This window comes from Meriones unguiculatus, chromosome 3 (genome assembly GCF_030254825.1).
Source record: "Meriones unguiculatus strain TT.TT164.6M chromosome 3, Bangor_MerUng_6.1, whole genome shotgun sequence".
NCBI lineage: Eukaryota > Metazoa > Chordata > Mammalia > Rodentia > Muridae > Meriones > Meriones unguiculatus.
In genome coordinates this window covers 167,078,726-167,095,992 of record NC_083351.1, presented here as the reverse complement: position 1 = coordinate 167,095,992, position 17,267 = coordinate 167,078,726, and the positions used below count along the sequence as shown (strand labels likewise).

General features: G+C 38.5%; 1 protein-coding gene across 1 annotated transcript in view; it reads right to left on the bottom strand.

Annotated features, from left to right (window-relative positions):
* LOC132652901 (PRAME family member 12-like) overlaps positions 1 to 17,267 on the bottom strand; it is a 39,496-nt gene that overhangs the window by 12,123 nt on the left and 10,106 nt on the right. The window contains 1 exon segment of the mRNA XM_060378840.1: positions 4,234 to 4,510. Within this exon segment, the coding sequence (XP_060234823.1) occupies positions 4,234 to 4,510 (277 nt within the window).

The following is a 17,267-nucleotide window of genomic DNA, read 5'->3' as shown; positions in this document are numbered from 1 at the left end:
CCTCCTTATTACACCCCCACCTTCCAACCACAAGCTGCCATCTGCTTGCATATTTGAGTCCAAACACTTATCCCACCTTGGGTTTTCCCATTCTCTAGATTGACTCAAGCATTCAGTGTCAATACAAACACAATAAAAACAGAATAGGATGAAAATCATGTGTCCACTTACTAATTCCCTAACCTTCAATTTTTATGGTTTGGTGCTTATTTATTTACTCTTCTATTTGCTCTTGTTGTCCTTGCTTTTGGATTGTGTTCTGACAACATTGTTCTGTAGGTAAGGTTAACTTGGAATTCCAATTCACAAGGATCTTCTTGCCTAAGGGTTCCTGCTGGGAGAATTACTATGTGAGCCAAAGCTCCTAGCTGTCCTGGCCTCAGGCTGGCCTCAAACTCACCGATCTGCCTGCCTCTGTCTCCATGAGTTCTGGGGTTACAGAAGAGTGCCACCAGGCCAACTCCTCATGCTTTATCTTTGGATTAGTTTCTGTATTGGTTTGTCTATTTTCTCTTATCCTGAATTGTTTGTTTTTGTTTTATTTTCTTATAATTCTATTTCTGGTATTGTTTTTTGTTTGTTTGTTTGTTTCTTTGTGGGTTAGTTTTTTGAGACGAGGTTTCTCTGTATAACTCTGCCTGTCCTGGAACTCACTTTGTAGACCATGATGGACTCAACTCACAGAGATCTCCTGACTCTGTCTCCTGAGTGCTGGGATTAAAGGCATGTACCACCACAGCTGGCTCCCTCTCTCTCTTTCCCCTTTTTAAGATTTAATTATTTTATGTTTGTGAATGCTCCTCTGCATGTACATCAGCATGATAGAAGAGGGCATCAGATCACATTATGGTTGTGAGCCTCCTTGTGGATGCTGAGAATTGAACCCAGGACCTCTGGAAGAACAAACAGTGCTCTTAACAACTGTGCCATCTCTCCATCCCCCTGGCTCCTTATAATTCTTTTGTGCCTGTTTGTCTTCTAAGGGAAGAGAAGAGAGTGTGGATTGGGATGGAAGAGAATTTAGGGAGGATCACAGAGAAGCTGGTAAAGATGAAGCCATAATCAGAATATGCTGTATGAAAAAGTATTTATTTTCAATAAACGAAGTGCAAAGAGAAAGGGCTGGAGAGATGACTGATTCAGCAGCTCTCACATATCTGCAACCCCATTTTCTGAAGCTAACTTCTGACCTCGAGAAGACACACATAATACTCCATGGTACACACTGATTGTTTGGCTTTGTTTTGTCTTGTTTTTTTGAGACACACTTTCTCTGTAGACCAGGCTATGCTCAGTCTCACAGAGATCTACCTGAGCTTGCCTCCATCAGTATTGAGATTAAAGGCATGTGTCATTATGCCAAGGTTAAAGTTTTTAAACAGAAATAGTTCAAATATTACATAGATCTATTTTTGAATTTTTATATAATTTATTACCTTGTATTTTATGTGTGTTGGTGTTTTCTCTACCTGTATATTTCTGTGAAAGTGTTGAATCCCCTGGAACTGGAGTTGCAGATAGTTGTTTGCTGTCATATTTATGCTGGGAAATGAACCTCTGTTTACTGGAAGAGCAGCTAGTGCACTTAAGTGCTGAGCCATCTCTCCAACCTCTATTATGTTAATCTTAAGAAGCAAATCAGGAAAGAATAGCTTGGCACATTGTGTAGAGATGATGCCACCAAGAATGGGAGCTTGACAGGGAGAAGCTTCATACTACAAATGGAGGCAGAGGGCTGAGGATGTGGTGCCGCAGTTATGAGCACTGAATGCTCTTGCAGAGGACCCAGGTTCTAGTCACTGCACCCACAGGGCAGCTCACAACTGTTTGTAACTACTGTTCCAGAATCCAACACCCTTACACAGACATACATGCACTCAAAACAGCACTGCACACAAAATAAAAAGAAATAACTTCTTAAAAAAAAACTATGTTCTGAAATACAAAGTTAAAAACTGTTACTAATATTAAAAAATAAAAATAAAAATACATGTTCTGAAGCAATATATAGATTTAATACATTCCTATCAAGTTACCAACATAGTTCTTTACAGAACTTGAAAGAAAAATTCTCAACTTCATAGGGAAAAACAAGAAACCCAGAATCACTAAAACAATCCTATACAATAATAGATCTTCTAGAGGTATCTCCATTCCTGATCTCAAGCTGTACTATAGAGCAACAGTAATAAAAATGGCATGGTACTGGCATAGAAACAGATTGGTAGATCAATGGAAATGAATAGAAGAACCGGTAACAAACCCACATGCTTGTGGACACCTGATTTTTGACAAAGATGTCAAAATCATACAATGGAAAAAAAGACAGCATCTTCAACAAATGGTGCTGGTTTAACTGGATGTCTCCATATAGAAAATGCAGCTAGATCCATACTTATCACCATACCCAAAATTCAAGGCCAAGTCGATCAAAGATCTCAACATAAAACAAGACAAACTAAATCAGTAGAAGAAAAAGTGGGGAAGAGCCTTGACCTTATTGGCACAAGAGACAACTTCTGAACAGAACACCAACAGCACAGGCTCTAAGATCCACAATCAATAAATGGGACCTCATGAAACTAAAAAAGCTGCTGTAAAGCAAAAGACAAGGTCAACATTAACAAAATGTCAGCCTACAGATTGGGAAAAGTATTTCAGCAACCCTATATTTGACTGAGGGCTCATATCCAGAATATATAAAGAACTCAAGAAGTTAAACAGCAAACAATCAAGTAATCCAAATATAAAATGGGGTACAGAGCTAAACAGAAAATTCTCCATAGAGGAATATCGAATGGCAGAGGAACACTTAAGGAAATGCTTAACATCCTTAGTCATCAGGGAAAAGAAAATAAAAAAGACCCTGAGAATTTTACCTTACACCCATCATAATGGTTAAGATCAAAAACTCAAGTGACATCACATGCGGGAGAAAATATGGAGAGAGGGGAACACTCCTCCATTGCTGTTGAAAATGAAAATTCTACAAACACTTTGGAAAACAATCTGGTGCTTTCACAGACAATTGGGAATAATTGCTTCTTCAAGATCCAGCTATACCATTCCTAGGCATATATCCAAAATATGCTCAAGTATACAATAAGGTCAGTTGCTCAGCCATGTTTGTAGGAGGCTTCTTTGTAAGAGCCAGAATCTGGAAACAACCCCGATGTCCCTCAGTTGAGGAATGGATACAGAAATTGTAGTACAATTGTAGTACATTTACACAATTCATGTGGTAGTCCCACTAAGACAAAAAGATCAAAATTGCAAGGCTAGCTCAGAGTACATGAGGCTTTCAACTAAAAAGAAAGCAAAGTTTTAAAACTGGAAGGCTTAAGTGTACTGGATGTTAACTATCTGTGATCCATTAAAACCTCATTCACATTCACAGGATCTGTGTCTATGTTGCTCACTTTAGTTTCAACATTTTGTACCTGTAACAGAACAGCCACCAAGACAGTTGTAACTATTGCACAGGCAGGAAAAGGATAAGAATGGAATAAGTGTCACCAAAATCATCATTTTATGGATGCCAATTTGGACTGGACTTTTGCTTTACTCATAAGACACAGGTATTTTTCCATTCATTTTGTCATGAAACCCTCCAGACCCTAGCAATGAGGGTTATAACAAAAAAATACCCCATAGGGAGAACATCCAGGTTAACAGTTAGAGGACAAAGCCACTGGCTGTCCTGTTCTGACAGAAGGACGCTAAAAGGCAAAACTGTCTATCTGACTCCACAAGACCCCTGTTCCCACAGTCCCATTGTTCTCCATGTCACCTTCAGAATCCTAGATCCAGCTGTCCAATCATTTGGATTCTAAATATTTTCGCAGAGTCTGAATCCACAAGCTCTGAGCACACAAAAGGAGAATTTTGTCCTAAGCCATCCATTTCTTCAAATCAGAAGTCATGTTTCTTTAATTGCCACTGCCTCCTCTGGCAATGACACAGTCTGAATCTTCGGCCATAGACACAGTGCTCTCCACATTTAGGGCACATATGTGTAGCAAAGGAGATGCACTTGGATTGCCTTATGGCCCCGAGTCTCTCTATTTCCTCAGGACAGAGTTGGCCAAATCTCTCTGTGGAGACATAACCAAACTCATCATAGCACTCAAGAGGGGCAGGGTACTTTTCCACATTCATCTAGCTCAAGTTGGCTGTGTGCTGCAAAAGGTCCCTCAAAATGGGCTTGGAGAATTCATTGCGATAGAAACTGACTTTGGTCAGCTGGGAGCACTTGCTGAGGGCAGGTATGAGCACAGTGAGATGAGAGTCTTTCATCTTACACACTTCAAGTCCAGGGACTTTAAGGTGTCTGCCACATACTCCAGGAGGACTTTGGAGAGGCATAAGATCCAAAGCCTTTAAGCCCACACCTTTCATGTCCAGATATTTCAGCTGAATGAGCTTAGGACACCCAGAGAAGTAATTTAGGTCTGACTGTGAATTGTAGCAGTAAGTGATGGACAGGGTCGCCAATGGGGTCATCAAGCACCTAGAGATAGACCAGGAGGTTAGTTCTGGAAATGGTGTTGGAGGCTTTACACATAGGTAGAAGAATCCCAGTACCCAAGGTCAGTTTGACCAAATATCAAGGACATTCTCTAAAGTGCCTTCTGTCAGAATCTGCTCAGTCAGCACAAAATGACACTTCTTCTCCTGGCCTCATTCTCAAGCAGAAAGCCAGCTGGGATTCATGTGGATCTCGTCTTCAGAAACTGCTTCAGTGTTAACAATACAACGTTGGCATCAGGGGCTAGGAAGGCTGAAATGCCAGCCAAAGGCTGGGCAATGGGTAAGTCCTCAGAAGCATCTGGTTAGTTGATCCACCTGAAGAGGCAGGGAGCAATCATGTCAGCTTCCAGCAAGTTCAGATCTCAGCTTGCAGTTTCAAACAGGTGAAAATCTGCTGAGACAAATTTAAACTAGAAACAAAAATTAAATTTTGTCTAGTAAGTGGGAAAAATGAGGAATCCCAAGACCAGAGAAAAACTCATCTGGGGTCTGTTTGAGCTACGTCAGATTCAGGTCTCATGAATTTTTGGCTTCCTGAAAGTCATATAAATTTTTAGTTTACAAAAGGAAATACATAAAAAGACTCAGAAAAATAATATATTAACAACCTTTTGTGAATAACAGGTAAAACTGCATCCAATGGAGTGAACAACAATTTAAGTGTGTCCATGATATGGAACTCTAACATTTTAACTGTGGGTACAGCAGTTGGTAATCAGCCATCATGCCATTTCTTGTACATTCAGCATTTACTTTTAGTTTCCATCTTCATGTAACATTGGAAAGTTAGGCAGAAATACATTAGTGGCTTTAGTATTAAACTCTGAATGCTTAGACTTTCCTTAACAAAGCAACTAGAGAAATAGATTTAAAATACTTTAAAATCCTGTATCAAAGTCTATCTGAGGTATGGCAGATATTAAAAATATCATAGTAAAAGCTCTGGCTTTTGGGTCAGATATACACCTTGTATAGATGTGTTTATCATAATGAAATGCATTTCTGAATCTATCTCTAGAAGACAAAGAAAAGGCAATGAAAATTTCAAGCTTGGGACTGGGTAATAAGCAATCAGTGTTTCATCAACTTATCAGAACTCTATTGGTCAATGTCAAAACTGGACTTCTGAAATTTTACAGCAACATAAGCACAACAATAGTAGAGAGAGGAGAGAAATCTGAAATATCTCCCAGTTTAATATGCCTCAAATCACTTCTCTGTATCATTACAATTCATATTCATATACCTTAAAACATCTACTTATACTCTCAAATCTTTCTTACGTTTATAATCTCTGAAATATTCTTCCAGACCAAACAACATTCTCTAGATTCTCAGAAGCTAAACTCCTAAATCCTCAGACCCTATAGAAACTCCATTATCTTTCTACCACCCATTCTTCATAAGACATAGATAATTAACTTGAAGCCTGTAGGCAAGGCAAACTTGCCTGCCTTTTTCAAATAAAAGACTTAGTACCTAATAATTGTAACTAATTAATGAATTAACCAATAAACTAACAATAGATCTAACTATTTGCTCTTTAGCTTCAAGCCTATCACTAGCTTAGCTTAGTCATCAATGTAATCAGAGACCTGAGAAGGATAAGTATGTACCAATCCATGAACCAATCCAAATGACAGTGACAACTAGTCAGTCCATCACTCTAGGCAGCTGTCCCTGTCTCCTGTGGTCTCATGGCATCATGAGCAGGATGGTCCAGTGACCAGGCACAGATGAGAGACTGTGAAGAAAGAAATGAGAGAATGACCTCACCTCACCCTTAGCAACGTGAAACATGACTCTCCAGGTGACCAGTTTTGTCCACAGTTTAGGCTGCACCGTAGTAGTTTAGGCTGCACCCTAGTAGTGGACCAGTTGGGACAGTCTTGCCCAGTGGTTAGCATACCATAATCCAGAGTTGCATTGTGCCCAAATCTTCTTGGAGACCTTGGGGAGCTACTGCCAGGATTTTGGGACTGTCTGTCATAATAAGCTTACATATGTTAAAATGCCATATCCATCAGATCTCTGACAAGCTTGAGGGCCAGCATATCTGAATTATTTTTCATCTCTTTTTAAATTTTTTTTAATTTTAAATTACATCCTATGAAATAGAATGTCATAATCTAATTCTGGCATATTCCTTAAATAAATATTTTAAACCTGTATTTAGGTGAAGTAGATCTACATAGGACAACTTTTTAATTACCCATCCTAGGCTTAACTTTAAAAACATAAACAAAAGACCAAGTAAAATCCATTCTTATAACTAACATTCACTAGCATAACTTCAAATATCTTTCTGAACTAAAATCAAAGCAAAACTTTCAATGAAACACAATACATAGGAGGGCCAGAAAATTTTGTTCATCCTATCATATTGCATTACAACTGAACAGCAAAAAAGCATAAAGGACAAAAGTTTCATTTAGCACTAAACGAAGAACTAATCACAAGTGGCAACCTTAGAGATGGACAATTATGACCATTTCAAACCCATCGGCCAGAAATAAACAGCATTAAATCATTTATATAGGAACTTGCAACCAGGTATATATTTTTATAATAATTAACAATAACTTAAATATAACCCTATGTAAACCTGGGCTAAAGAGCATGAAAAAACATTTCACAGGGAAGAAACGTCAGCCTTTAAATGAAGAGCAACATATCTTATACCCTTATAACAGTGTATATACCTTCAGTAGAGGCTTTTCCCAGCTCCATTTTTTTTTATTTAACCAGACGTTTTCTTGATTTTTAGACCATATAAAAGATTTCATCAGAACTCTTTTTATTATTTTATCATTTTGACATAATATATTGAAAAACTGCAATTTTCTTAATTGGCTCAAATAATATGGCTTGGTTTCATTTTGTAAAATTAAGAAAATAAATACCAAAGTCTTTTGTCTTCCCCAAAGGATTGAGAAACTGTTCCAAGTTCCCTGTTAGAATGCCCCAGGTCATTGTCTAAAATGCCTGATAAACTTTAAATGTTTTATTGTCTTAAAATTTTTTTTCCATTGGATCGTCATTTATTTATTTATGTATGTATTATTTATCTTTTTATTAATTATTTTCTTCTTGTTACACTTTATTCACTTTACATCCCCCATAAGCCCCTCCCTCCTCCACTCCAAATCCCACCCTCCCTGCCCTTCTTCAGGCATGCCCCTCACCAAGTCCACTGATAAGGGAAGTCCTCCTCTCCTTCCTTCTCATCTTAGTCTATCAGATCACATCAGGAGTGGCTACATTGTCATATTCTGTGGCCTGGTAAGACTGCTCTCCCCTCAGGGGGAGGTGATCAAAGAGCAGGCCAATCTGATTGTGTTGGAGACTGTCCCTCTTCCCATTACTATGTAACCCACTTAGACATTAAACTGCCATGAATTACATCTGCACAGGAATTCTAGGTTATATCCATGCCTGGTACTTGATTGGAGTATGGGTCTCTGTGAAGACCTCTGTGTTCAAATTTTCTGGTTCTGTTGCTCTCCTTGTGGGTCTCCTGTCCTCTCCAGGTCCCACTTCTCTACTGCTGGGTCAGAGAGACTTGGGTCCCGAGTTCAATCACTCTCATAATAAAGCTCTCTTTCAGTTGCATCAAATAGCCTCCTGGTGGTCTCTGGAGTCCTGTGAAGCAGGCATTACACTTTAATTATTCCTTACTTTTTTTTTTTTGAGACAGGGTTTCTTTGTAGCCTCTGCAGACCAAGCTAGGCTCAAACTCAGAGAGATCTGTCCACCTTTGCCTCCCACAGAGCTGGGATTAAAGGCATGTGCCATCATGCCCAGCTTAAATTTGTTAAAAAGAAACAGTATAAACATTACATAAATGTTTTTTTTAATTTTTATGTTATTTATTACTTTGTATTTTATATGCATTGATGTTTTGCCTATGTGTATGCTTGTGTGAAACTGTTGGATCCCCTGGAACTGGATCACAAACATTTTTAGGCTGTCATGTTTGTGCTGGAAACTTAACCTGGGCCCTCTAGAAGAGCAGCTAGTGCTCTTAAGTGCTCTGCCATCTCTCCAACCTCTAGTATGTAAATATTGTCTCCTATGGAAAAATTGTCTAGGGATGATGCCACCAAGAACGGAAGCTAGAGAGGGAAAACCTTCATACTACAAGAGGAGGTAAAGGGCTGGAGAGATGGCTCAGCAGTTAAGAACACTGAATGCTTTTGCAGAGACCAAGAGTTCTATCAACTGTGCCCATATGGCAGCTCACAACGGTCTGTAACTCCTGTTCCAGGATATCTGACACTTGCACACAGACATACATGCAGTCAAAACACCAATGTATACAAAATAAAAACAAATAAATTTCTTTAAATAAAAAAGAGGCAGAAACTGGACCATCTGTAGTTTGAGTCTAGCCTGGGTTATAGATTGAAATTATTTCACCTAGCCAAGAATAAACACTCAGCACTGAGGTTCAGTAACAGAGAGTGTTATGCCAGGATCATGAGTCTCTCAAAGACCACCAGGAGATGACTCAATGCAAAAGCAACAGGACTTTATTATGAGAGCGATTTAACTTGGAACCCAATTCTCACTGACCCAGCAGTAGAGAGGTGGTTTCTGAGCACTGGGTGAGCAGGGTTTTTAATGTGAAAAACTGAAAGCAGGGGGTTTCCATTGACAGTAAGCAGGGCGGTTCATGATTTAGAGTTACCAGATTGCATAAGAGTCAGAGGGATGAGATGACCATCTAGCTGGAATCTAATTTACAATAATTATTCTTCTAAACTACATCTGGAACATTGGGGAGAATTTTCCCAACCAATTTTCATTGATGGATGCCAGGGTGAGTCTCTATTTTCTATCAAGTATTTGTTCTGTGATATCTCCTGGAGGCTGTTGCTAGGAAAATTAACTTTGTTTGTTGCGAAGAGCACGTTCTGTGATATTTCCTAGTGCTCAAGTTCAGCTCCCACTCAAGATTGCTCCTCATTTCAACATGGAGTCCCCCAGGCTAACTTAAAGTCTTCATTCCCCCCTTTCCTTGTTCATAAAGAAGCCTATTTTGGGCTCTTACATCCCATGGTCAGCTTTAAACTGCCAGGACTTGGTTTTCATTACCATCAACTCTATAGTCTCTAGTCTTTGCTGAATGTATCCTAAGAGCTTCTTAAGCAAGCATGGTCCAATAAATGATCAAAAGCAAAAGATATTGCCTTTGAGCTGTTATAATTCTGGCTTTATATATCCAGTGTTGCAATAGTAGTTCCTACTCCAGCTAAGCAGGTCTTGAAGAAAATAGCTAATGTCAGAGAGCCCCTTTTAACTTAGAATTTCAGCCTAATAGGTGGAATTTGGGACTGAATTTCTCTTCTTCTGAATCTGATTCAAAGGTGACAAAAGGACTCTTGGAATCGTGGGCTAGAAAAGCTGAAACGCCAACCAAAGGCTGGGCAATGCAGCAGTCCTCAGAAGAATCCGGTTAGTTGATCCACCTGAGGAGTCAGTGAGCAATCATGTCAGCTTCCAGCATGTTCAGATCTCAGCTTGCAGTTTCAAACAGGTGAAAAACTGCTGAGGCAAATTCAGACTAGAAACAGAAGTTTCCTAAGGGGAAAAGTGAGCAATCCCAAAATCAAGAAAATAACTCATCTGAGCGATACCATATCTGTTGTAATACCAGGTATTACAACTTTTTGATTTCCTAAAAGTCATATGAATTTTTAGTTTGCAAAAGGAAATCTATAAAAAGACTCAGAAAAATAATATATCAACATTTTGTGAATAACAGCTTAAACTGCATCCAACAGAATTCTTCTTAGAGACTTGTTTTATAACCTTTATGAACAATTTAAATGTGTCCATGGTCTGAAAGTTTAACACTTTAACTGTGGGTATAGTTGTTGGTAATCAGCCATCATGCCATTTCTTCCTCACTGGAAAGTTATGCAGAAGTTCATTAAAGGCTTTTGTATTAAACTCTAGATACTTGGACTTCCCTGAAGAAAGCAACTAGAGGTAAGCGGTGCTAGATGGTGGTGCCGGAAGGACTCTCATTCTGACCAGCAGCATAGCAGGATCAGCAGAGTGACCAACAATCAGACCTCACAGCCATAAAACACAGTGATTGTGTTTCCCAGGTGAGAAGATACCCCAGAGTGGGGGATTCAATCAGCTTTTAACTCACCCTGCTACACCTCAGAAGAGAACTCAGTTCTGCAAGTTGCTTGACTGCTGTCAGCCAGCCCCAGCCCCAGCCCCAGTCCACAGCCACAAGCCAGTGTCTCTGGTCATGGTCCCAGACTGAACCATGAGCACCACACTATCAGAGACTGGAATTTTCAGTCTAGATATAACCCCACGGTGCAGGAACTGATTGGGACCGACCTTAGGTCACCCTGACATCCCCTGGAAAAGACTCAGGTTCCACTGGTGCCCCAGGAGTCAGCCCGGAGCCAGTCTATATGCCACACAATTTGAAAATCTAAATGAAATGTACAATTTTCTTGATCGATTTGACTTACCAAAGCTGAATCAGGACCAGGTAAATCAACTAAATAGTCTTATATCCCCCAAAGAAATAGAAGCAGTCATCAAAAGTCTCCCAACCTAAAAAAGCCAAGGACCAGATGGCTTCAGCACAGAATTCTACCAGACCTTCAAAGAAGAGCTAACACCAAATCTCTTCAAAATATTCCACAAAATAGAAATAGAAGGAACATTACCAAACTCATTCTATGAAGCCACAGTCACCTTGGTACCTAAACCTCACAAAGACTCAACAAAGAAACAGAATTTCAGGTCAATCTCCCTTATGAACATTGATGCAAAAATACTTAACAAAATACTCGCAAACCGAATACAAGAACACATCAAAGATATTATCCACTATGACCAAGTAGGCTTCATCCCAGGTATGCAGGGGTGGTTCAATATACAGAAATCCATCAATGTGATCCACCATATTAACAAACTGAAAGAAAAAAAAAACCACATGATAATCTCCCTAGATGCTGAAAAAGCATTTGACAAATTCCAACATCCATTCATGTTTAAAGTATTGGAGAGATCAGGGATACAAGGCACATATCTAAACATAGTAAATGTGATATACAGCAAGCCTATAGCCAACATCAAACTAAACGGAGAGAAACTTAAAGCAATTCCACTAAAATCAGGAACAAGACAAGGCTGCCAACTCTCTCCATATCTGTTCAACATAGGGCTGGAAGTCCTTGCTAGAGCAATAAGACAGTTGAAGGATATCAAGAGGATACAGATTGGAAAAGAAGTCAAATTATCACTATTCATAGATGATATGATAGTATACATGAGTGACCCCAAAAACTCTGCCAGAGAACTCCTACAGCTGATAAATACTTTCAGTAAAGTGCCCGGATACAAAATTAACTGAAAAAAAAAAATCAGTAGCACTCCAGTATACAAAAGACAAAGGGGCTGAGACAGAAATTAGGAAAACAAGACTCTTCACAATAGCCACAAATGACATAAAGTACCTTGGTGTAACCCTAACCAAGCAAGTCAAAGACTTGTATGAAAAAAATTTCAAGTCTCTGAAGAAAGAATTAGAAGAAGGTATGAGAAGATAGAAAGATCTCCCATGCTCATGGCTTCACAGGATTAACATAGTAAAAATGGCCATCTTACCAAAAGCAATCTACAGATTTAATGCAATTCCCATCAAATTGCCAACAAAATTCTTTAAAGACCTGGAAAGAAAAATTCTCAACTTCTTATGGAATAAAAAGAAACCAAGAATTGCTAAAACGATCCTCTACAATAAAAGATCTTCTGGAGGTATCTCCATCCCTGATCTCAAGCTGTACTATAGAGCAAAAGTTACAAAAACTGCATGGTACTGGCATAGAAACAAAATGGTGGATCAATGGAACCAAACAGAAGACCCAGAAACAAACCCACACAATTATGGACACCTGATCTTTGACAAAGATGCCAAAACCACACAATAGAAAAAAGATAGCATTTTCAACAAATGGTGTGGGTCTAACTGGATGTCTACATGTAGAAAAATGAAAATAGATCCATACGTATCACCCTGCACAAAACTGAAGTCCAAGTGGATCAAAGACCTCACCATAAAACGAGACACATTAAATCAGCAGCTTTATTTGTAATAGCCAGAAGCTGGAAACAGCCCAGATGCCCCTCAACTGAAGAATGGATGCAGAAATGTGGTACATCTATATAATGGAGTATTACTCAGCAATGAAAAATAAGGAAATCATGAAATTTGCGGGTAAATGGTGGGACCTGGAAAAGATCATCCTGAGTGAGTTGTCCTAGAAGTAAAAAGACACACACGGTATATACTCACTCATATAAACATACAACATAGGATAAACCCACTAAAATCCGTACATCTAAACAAACTAAGCAAAAGAGAGGACCCTAACTAAAACGCTCAATCCCCATCCTGAAAGGCAAAGAGGATGGACATCAGAAGAAGAAGAAAACAGGAAACAACATAGGAACCTGCTACAGAGGTCCTCTGCAAGCCTCTGCCCTGCAGACTATCAAAGCAGATGCTGAGCCTGATGGTCAACTGGCAGGCAGAGTGAATGGAATTTTATGTAAGAAGTGCGAAATAGCAAGAGCTGGAGAGGACAGGAACTCCACAAGGAGAGCAACAGAACAAGAAAATTTGAACACAGGAACTTCCCAGAGACTCACACTCCAACCAAGGACTATTCATGGGGATAACCTAGAATCCCTGCAGACATGTAGCCCATGGCAGTTCAGTGTCCAAGTGGGTTCCATAGTAATGGGAAGAGGGACTGCCTCTGACATAAACTGATTGGCCTGCTCTTTGATCACTTCCCCCTGATGGGGGAGCAGCCTTACCAGGCCACAGAAGAAGACAATGCAGCCATTCCCAATGTGATCTGATAGACTAATATCAGAAGGAAGGAGAGGAAGACCTCCCCTATCAGCGGACTTGGGGAGGAGCATGCATGCAGAAAGGGGAGGAAGGGTGGAATCGGGAGGAGAGGAGGGAGGGGCTTATGGGGGGATACAAAATGAATAAAGTGTAATTAATAATAAGAAGAAAAAAAGAAAGCAACTAGAAGGAATAGGCTTAAAATATTCTTAAATCCTATATCAAAGTCTACCTCAAAAAGTGGCAGATATTCAAATACACATTGAACATTGAACAGATGTTCTTAGCATGATGACAAGCATCTCTAGATCTATTTCCAAAAGACACCCAAGAGAAAATAAAAATCTCAAGCTTGTTACTGGATAATAAGCAGTCAGTGTTCCATCAGCCTATCCCAATTTTATTAATCAATATTGTATTGATGGACTTATGAGATTTTACAACAATGTAAGCATATCAATAACAGAGAATTGGGAGAAATTTGAAATATTATCTTAAAGTATTTATTTTGACCCTTTAATTTTTATTAATTCTGAACGATTTTTCCAGATCTTTAAATAATAATTTTTAAAATTTCATAACTTAAATTTTTATATCCTTAAATTTTGTATAAATTCTATATCTTTTTATCCAGCTATTTATCATAAAATATAGACAATTAACATGAAGCCTGTAGGAAAGGCAAATAAAAGACCTAGTACCTGGTAGTTCTAACTAGCTAATACACTAACCAATGAACTAACAATGGATTTTATTATCTGCTTTTTAGCTGCAAAGCTACCATTAGTTTAGCTTAGCCATTGATGTGATAAGAGACCTGAGAAGGATAAATATGGACCAATCAAAATGAGAGTGACAACTAGTCAGTCAATTACTCTAGGTAGCTGTCCCTGGCTCCTGTGGTCTCATGGCATCATGAGCATAGGTGGTTCAGCATCAGGCCTCAGAAAATGAGAGTCTGTTTTGTGGAAAAAGAGACAAGAGAATGATCTTACCTCAACCTTAGCAACATGAAACATTGACTCTCCAGGTGTCCACAGTTTTGTCTACAGTTTAGGCTGGGTGCTAGCAGTAGGCAGTTGAGGCAATCAGGCCTGGTGGTTAGTATACCATAATCCAGAGTCGAAGTCATCTGTCATTATGCTCAAATCTTCGCAGAAACTTTGTGGGAGCTACTGCCAGGATTTGGGGCCTCTATCATAATAAGCTTACACATGTTAAAATGCCATATTCATCAGATCTCTGACAAGCTTAAGGGCCAGCATATCTGAATTATTTTTTATCTATCTTTAGTTATTTTTTGGCCATTAAAAATCAGTTTTATTTATCATCATTCTGGACATTGCAAGCAATCAAGGGAGATGTAAAAAAAAATGATATTCAAACATTGGAAAGAACGTATACACAGTCTGTGGAAACAAAAGAGCTGAGAAATTGAATGGGTCATTTACAAAGGAAGCAATATGGGTTACCAAAAAGTCACCCCCTAAACACACCATCTTATTGTTAACTAAAACAATAACAGAATAATAAATTTTATTTGTGAAGCTAGTGAAAGCGGCAATGATGGTGCCATTTTTGTCATTTTCTTGTTGAAAAGTGTCTGGTACCTGGAAAGACCTTCAGATATAGTTATGGGATATGGCATGGATTAGTTGTACCTAAAGGGCAATTAAATATACATATCAAAATTCTTAAGCATTTTCATGTTCATTTCTGGAGCAACATTGCCCCTAGGAGTTTGCCATAGGCTGAGTGTTGCTTTGTGTCGCTAAATGCTTTCCTTAGGACGCAATTTTACCTGTGGGATCTATCGAATATGGATTTACCCAGATTTTTGGCTGTATGGATCTCTTGCTGTTGTCAAAGTAAGAGCACTTGGGGTGCTAGAAACAATGAAAAGTAAGGCATGTCCCATGAAGAATTATCATTTTACTGGAGTTTGACAAGTACCTCACAGCATGAGAAATTAAATGAGGAGTTGGTTGCATCATGTGCTTGAATTTTTCCAAGAGAGGATTAATCAGTTTCATTAGAATCTCAAAGTGTTTAGTTATTTATTTTAAATTGCATCCTATAAAACAGAATGCCATAATCTCTAATTCTGGCATATTCCTTAGATAAATGGTTTAAAACCATGTCTATCCCAAGTAGATTTACATAGGCAAACTTCATAGTTATCCATCCCAGGTTTAACCTTAAAAACAAAACAAAAGACTAACTAAAGCTCACTCTTATAACCTACTGAAGTCATTAGCATATCTTTAAATATCTTTCTGAACTAAAATCAAAGCAAAACTTTCAATCACCTACAATACATAGAAGGTCTAGCAGATCTTGCTCATCCTATCACATTGCTTTGAGACTAAGCAGAAAAAGCTTAAAAGACGAAAGTTTTGTTTAGCACTAAATGGAGAACTAAACACAGCTGGCAACCTTAGCAGGAATGGACAATTTGGGCATATCAAGCTTCTCAGCCAGAAAGAAACAACATTAAATTATATATATAGGAACTGGCAACCAGGCATATATTTTATATAATAGTTAACAATGATTTGAATGTAACCCTGAATTTCCCTTTAAAGAGCATAAGAAGACATATTGCATTAAAGAAACAGCAGCCTTTTAAATGAAAAGCAACATATTTTACAACTCTTTTTTAAATCATATTTGAAGATATAAAAAAAATCAAAGCAAATATAGCTCATGCATGCTCTGGTTTCCCATACACATACAGGCCAGGATACGGGGGCCTATGACATGAAGCCTGTGTCCCAGTTGAGAACCACCTGATATGAGTACTGAAAGCAAAGTTTTGTCCTCTGAAAAATCAGCCTGTGCTCCTGAGCAGTGAACCATCGCTCTCAGTCTATAGGATGGGTTGTGTTTGTTTGTTTGTTTATTTGTTTGTTTGTTTGTTTTTGTTTCTTTTTTTAAGACATTGACTTTCTCTGTACTCTTGACTGGGCTAGATGTCTCTATGTGGCCCACCTGGTTGGAGAAATTTATCCACCTACAGCACTGTTTGGAAAGTTGGCAATACTATCATCAATTTGTTCATTTTTATTCTGTCTAGAGAGCATCTGTGAGGAGTCCTCAAATTTACATACTTTATAAATTTAGACAACAGCAATGACAGCTAAACAAACAAAAAACCCCCATGTTCTATGTGTTCTATAAATATTCCAATAAAGAATGAAACAATAATACAGCATTTTGCTATCTTACTATACAAAAAAGGCGGCATATAACTGCTAGGCCCAGGGAATTTTTCCCTTAAATATATTTGTACAGACAACTGAAGATGTAAAATACAGTTATTTTGGAAAATAGATGTTTTCTGCAGCAGAGAGAATTACATGTTATTGGAAAACTTTATATACTATGGCTATTTTAGTGAGTTTTTGACTCACAAGTAAAACGGCCCTAAAGACATGTGGCATGCAGGCTGGATAGAGTGGTTTATGGTGGTAGTCTCACCCAGACAAAAAGATCAAGAGTTCAATGCCAGGCTACATATATTTGTATTTATTCTAGTAAATACAAATAAAAACATTTTTTTTTTGTGAGACACAGTTTTTCTGGGTAGCCGTGACTGTCCTGGACTTACTTTATAGACAAGAATTTCTTCAAACTCATATCTGCCTGTCTCTGTCTCCCCGAGTGCTGGGATAGCAAGTGTGCACAACATTGCATGCCAGGAAACACAATTTTTAAAAGAAAAAAATTGTACATCCTGTTCATTTTCCCTTGTGTTGTCTTCTCCTGCCCTTCAGTCATCTCTCATGAGCCCATAGTGTCTAGTGGCCTGAGTGTACTGGATGTTAATTTTCTGTGATTC